This window comes from Papio anubis, unplaced genomic scaffold (genome assembly GCF_008728515.1).
Source record: "Papio anubis isolate 15944 unplaced genomic scaffold, Panubis1.0 scaffold2493, whole genome shotgun sequence".
Lineage (NCBI taxonomy): Eukaryota > Metazoa > Chordata > Mammalia > Primates > Cercopithecidae > Papio > Papio anubis.
The window spans coordinates 1-5,156 of NW_022162560.1; the positions used below are offsets into that span (position 1 = coordinate 1).

The window sequence follows — 5,156 nt, forward strand, 5'->3', positions numbered from 1 at the left end:
CACTGTACTCCAGCATAGGTGAGAGCAAGACTCTGTTTCTAAAAAAATAAAAAAAAGTAAATCAATTATTGGGCATGTACTATATGCCATGTAGTTGGTGGAGACATAGCAGGAGATACAACAAATACTTCCCTGTGTGGCAAATATTAAACTTGCAATAAACCTTGCAAAGACAAATAAAGATAAAATTTGTAGAGATGTCAAAAATAAACATATAATTGCAAGTCACATCCATTTCTCTTTCTCTGCTATTCCTGCTCTCTGCGTCCCTCTTCTGCTTCTCCTCTCTCCGTCACAGACACTCCAACATCCCTCTGTAGTCACTGACAGATAACCCTGGTTCCTTCCCGTCTTCCTCCTCCTCCCCAGTGTGTTACAGCTGATTTATACAGTCCTGGAAAGAGTAATGGTTAAATAGCTAGGGATTTCATCAGCCCGGTTGGTAAACTGTTGGTAGCTTAAAATCAGACATGCTATGAGTATTTACACCAGAGAAATAGGCCAACACTACGAGGCAGAATTTGTGGGTATTGTTTTTCTGTAAGTTTTTCAGCACACCACTGCTCTGCCATTGGCTTCCAGCAAATAGATGTTGCATTTTTCAAATATATCCTAATTCTTTCATAGATATTCAGTCTGCACTCCACCTCTGGCCAAGTCTTATCCTGATGGTGGGAAGTTGGGGACTTGAGTCCTATGTTGTACTGTGAGGGTAGAGAATAGAAGAGAAAGCGTGAGAGAAAAGCATGAAAAGGAGAATCAAAAGAAAAGCAATATGGGAAGGAAAGAGAAAAAACAGAGAAGTGGGAAGCCAGTGGAGGGTAGAAACTAGGCTGAAAGACATGGGGACAAGCCTATGGCCACTGCACAGCGTCCCCAGAGGTAGTTGGGTCATTTCCCCATCTGGGGTACAGAGGTGGCCAGGGAGCCCATGAGAAATGAGGAAACTGCCTTCCCAAACTACTGGAGAACCAGGGTGGGGGTGGCGATCCACACAGCTGGTCTGAGGAGGAAAGAGGGCTGGGAGTCTGGACCAGGGGGACCCTAGGGTCAAGATGCCACAGTTTCTAATCGTGGAGGGCCTGGGGGCCTGGACTTCTGGGTCTGAGGGAGGAGGGACTGGGGGTCTGGACTCCTGGGTCTGAGGGAGGAGGGGCTGGGGATCTGGACCACTAGGTCTGAACCCCTGGGTCTGAAGGAGGAGGAGCTGAGGGGCTGGGGATCCTGGACCCTCCATCTGAGGGAGGACGGACTGCGGGCCTTAACCCCAAGGTCTGAGGGAGAAAGGGGGTCCCTGATAGGCCGGTGGGGCAGTGGAGACTTGGGGTGGGGCCCAGACCTCCATTTAGGAAGGCCCTCCCCTCCCCATCCTTTCCTGGGCTGGCTGCTTAAGGGCTGGTATAAAGGACTTGTTTCCTGGTGAAAAAGCAGAAAGAGATTATCAGCCACAGACGGGTGATGAGCCCGTTGTTACTGCTGGCCCTCCTGGGGGTCACCTTCCCACTGCCAGGTGAGTGATGACCCTAGCCTAGAGGGGACCTCCCTGAAGGCCGAGCAAGGGAACCCTGCTGAGATGGATTTGCTCTTGCCACTCCAGGAGTGCAGGAACTGCTCTGCCAGTTTGGGACACTTAAGGAGGTGTGGAATGTGTCCCAGTTGCCCCTGCACTGGACCCCTAAGGAGATCAGCTGTGACAGCGGCTTGGGGTGCCAGGACACCATGGTGCTCATTGAGAGCGGTGAGAAGGCCCTGGGGTGCAGAGACCCCACCCTGTTCCCTCAGTCCCTCGATCCCTGTGCAGTGACTTGGGAGCCACCCCTCTGGGAGGAGCGACTCCTAGGGTCCCGGTGATCCCCTTTCCAGCCTCTCAGCCTACCCAATGTAGCAGCGTCTCCCTCCAGGACCCTGGAGGCCTGACCTCCATCCTCGCTTGCCTCCCTCTCTCGGTCCAGGACCCCAAGTGAGCATGGTGCTCTCCAAGGGCTGCACAGAGGCCAAGGACCAGGAGCCCCGCGTCACTGAGCACCGGATGGGCCCCGGCCTCTCCGTGCTCTCCTACACCTATGTGTGCCGCCACAAGGACTTCTGCAACAACCTAGTGACCACTGCCCCGCTTTGGACCCCGAAGCCCCCAGCAGGTGCCTGCCCGAGGGTCGGAGGAGAGGGAGGGGCTGCCAGGAGAGGTTCCGGTGAGCACAGAGGGGCTGCTATGGAGTCCCTCCCACCTTCGCTGGCTGTCCTGCCCCTCGCTGGCTCCATCCCTCCCCTGACTGCTCCCTGGCCACCAGCCCACCCTACTCCCTTTCCCTCCCTCTCCACTCACTCCTGATCCCTCCCACCCACCTCTGCCACCCAGGACTCCCCGCACCCCTCCTCTTGTAAGGGCAAACAGGACTGGTTTCTGATAAGAAATCACCATTAACTGGGTCATCCTGCATTCTTTTTTTTTTTTTTTTTTATTCTGTTGAGTTTGGTTCAAGAAGTTCTGCAGGTTTTTTGCTATTTCCTCTTCCTAAGGGAGACTGAATTGACACTTTCCACTTTCCTTGTCTGGTGTTATAAAGAGTCTGGGGAGATGTTTGCACTTCTTTTATTGGAATAGCTTGTGAACACAGAAGTCTCCTGTTCTTGGAGGTTTAGCAGCCCTTGCAGGTGAAGGCACTGGCTCGTTCCAGGGCATCCCCTCCTTCCCTTGACCAATGAGTCTGCTTCTGTGTCTCCCCTCAGAAGGCCAGACTTTGTTGAATGTTTCAGACGTGACCATATCTGAGTCTATATCAGGCCTCAGCAGGCCCCTCCTCCACACTCCCTACCCCCGCGTCCCCCCAAGAACCCTTCCCTTCCCTTCCTTTCCCTTCCCTTCCCTCCCCTCCCTCCCTCCCTTCTCTTTCTTTCTTTCTTTCTTTCTTTCCTTCTTTCCTTTTTTTCTTTTTTTTTTTTTTTTCTTTTTTTTCTTTCTTTCTTTTCTTTCTTTCTCTCCTCTCTCTCTCTCTATCTCTCTTTCTTTCTTCTTCTTCTTCTTTTTTTTTTTTTTCATAGTCTCGCTGTGTTGACCAGGCTGGAGTGCAGCGGTGCAATCTTGACTCACTGCAACCTCCGATTCCCGGGTTCAAGCGATTCTCCTGCATCAGCCTCCCAAGTAGCTGGGACTAGAGGTGCCAGCCACCAAGCCCAGCTAATTTTTGTATTTTTAGTAGAGACAGGGTTTTACTATGTTGGCCAGGCTGGTCTGAAACTCCTGACCTCGTGATCCACCTGCCTCGGCCTCCCAAAGTGCTGGGATTACAGGCGTGGGCCACCACGCCCAGCCAAGACCACTTTCTGTACCCAGTCCTGGTGCCTCTATCCAGACCTCCTGTTCTCTCTCCCTTCCTCTTTCATAGGTTACACTTCTTTATTTTCCCACATCCAGATCCCATGATGGGAGCTGCAGAAGGCCCCTTTGGGAAGACTGAGCAGGTTGACTCCTGAGGCCAGCAAAAGTGGGGTGCACAGAAGGTATCTGATCAAATCCAGTGCCCTCTCAGTGCCCCCTCACTCTGTCTGTCACTTCCCTAGACCCAGGATCCTTGAGGTGCCCAGTCTGCTTGTCTATGGAAGACTGTCCGGAGGGGACGACAGAAGAGATCTGCCCCAAGGGGACCACGCACTGTTATAATGGCCTCCTCAGGCTCAGGGGAGGTAAGCCTGGGACATCGGGATCCCTGAGGGGACTGAAGGGGAAGTTCTGGGGACTGAGATCTTAGTCTCTGGGGAGTGAGGGTGAGCTGAGGCGAGGCATGAGACCCAGAGGAGGGTGGGCCTGGCTTCCTGGAGCTATGCCTGCCTCTGAGGGTTGAGTGGTCCTCAGGCAGCATCACTGACTCTCCCTCGCTCCCCCTTTCTGCAGGAGGCATCTTCTCCAATCTGAGAGTCCAGGGATGCTTGCCCCAGCCAGGTTGCAACCTGCTCAATGGGACACAGGAAATTGGGCCCGTGCGCATGACTGAGAACTGCAAGAAGAAAGGTGAGTCCTGCCCCTAGGCTGTGCCCTGCACTGCAGCCTCGGGCACGATGACACATGGGGCATCCAGAGCCATCACACCAAAGCCAGTAGGAGGAAGGTCAAGGGTGCAGGGTGGGCTGCTTGGCATGAGACTTTAGGCAACAGTGAGTGCTGGGGTCCCTGCTGGCTCTCATGCTGCTGAGAGTGACTGGTTGCTTCAATTTCTCTGTCTCCACACCCCTGGCCTTGCATAACCCTAGGTCTCCCACTTCCCTAGGCCACCGTAGCCTCTCTGCCACTCTCACCAGCCCTGGTCCTGCCCATGGTGCTGGAGTGCCCCAGCAGCCTTGCCTGTACAGGAGAGAACATCAGAAAATCAAGGGCACTTCAGGTGTGACAGAGAAAGCAAGAGTTAAAGAGGACACTGAGAGGGTCCCCCCTTCCCCATTTAGGTACTGCCATGGAAGAGAGTGCCAGGGAATGTCTCCATAAGAAGGGCTCCAAGGCAATGGGAAGCCATGCTGAGGAGGCCGGGGTCTTATATGGATCCCAGCTTCCCTCCTAGGAGCAAAGTCTTTCCCTACCCATGCCTCTGTTTCCTTGTCTGCCCCCATCAAGCTACCCCTTAGAGTTTAGAAGAGGGAGTTGTGTGAGTTCTGCACACCTTCCTCTGTGTATTTGGCTGTTTCTCCCTGGCTAGGCTGGGAGCCCGAGGCCAGGGACTTGGTATCACTGGCACCAGGGTTTCCAGCCTTGGGTAGCTCAGGAGCCGGCTCAGGAAGGGTACCAGGAGGTGTTTGCTCAAGTGAAGACGTGCAAAGCCCCCTAATGAGTCAGACCCTGTTTCTACCTGAAGGGCCTCCAGGACTAGGAGGGGCAGGTGCCACAGACACAGACAGTCACAGCTTGAGGTGATCAGGGCTGTTGCAAATGGGGATGTGGGGCCTGGGGCAGCTCAGAGGAAGAAGATACTGATGTTGTTGGGGTAGAGAGTAAGGAGGGCTTTACAGAGGAGGTGGCCTGTGAACTGTGTGTTAAAGATGACCTACAGCTTATTGGTAGAAGAGGAACAGGACATTGGTGGCAGAGGGAACAGTGTGTAGCAGCTGCATAGGCCTGGAGGTGGGAGTGAGCCTGCAGTTTTCAAGAAGAGTCCATCACTCCACCTGAG

General features: G+C 53.7%; 1 protein-coding gene across 2 annotated transcripts; it reads left to right on the forward strand.

Annotated features, from left to right (window-relative positions):
* The first annotated feature begins 1,210 nt into the window (after positions 1-1,210).
* Positions 1,211-4,496, forward strand: LOC100998744 (CD177 antigen-like). Of its 2 annotated transcripts, none has more exons than XM_031661790.1 (4): positions 1,211-1,510; positions 1,598-1,738; positions 1,953-2,138; positions 3,413-3,486. In XM_031661790.1, the coding sequence occupies exons 1-4, from the start codon at positions 1,459-1,461 to the stop codon at positions 3,469-3,471; spliced, it is 438 nt and encodes a 145-aa protein (XP_031517650.1). In that variant the 5' UTR covers positions 1,211-1,458; the 3' UTR covers positions 3,472-3,486. The 2 variants fall into 2 exon arrangements, with proteins under 2 accessions (XP_031517650.1, XP_031517649.1); XM_031661789.1 differs by lacking the exon at positions 3,413-3,486 and adding exons at positions 3,559-3,681; positions 3,890-4,496 and having other exon boundaries at positions 1,236-1,738; positions 1,953-2,189.
* Positions 4,497-5,156: the final 660 nt, after the last annotated feature.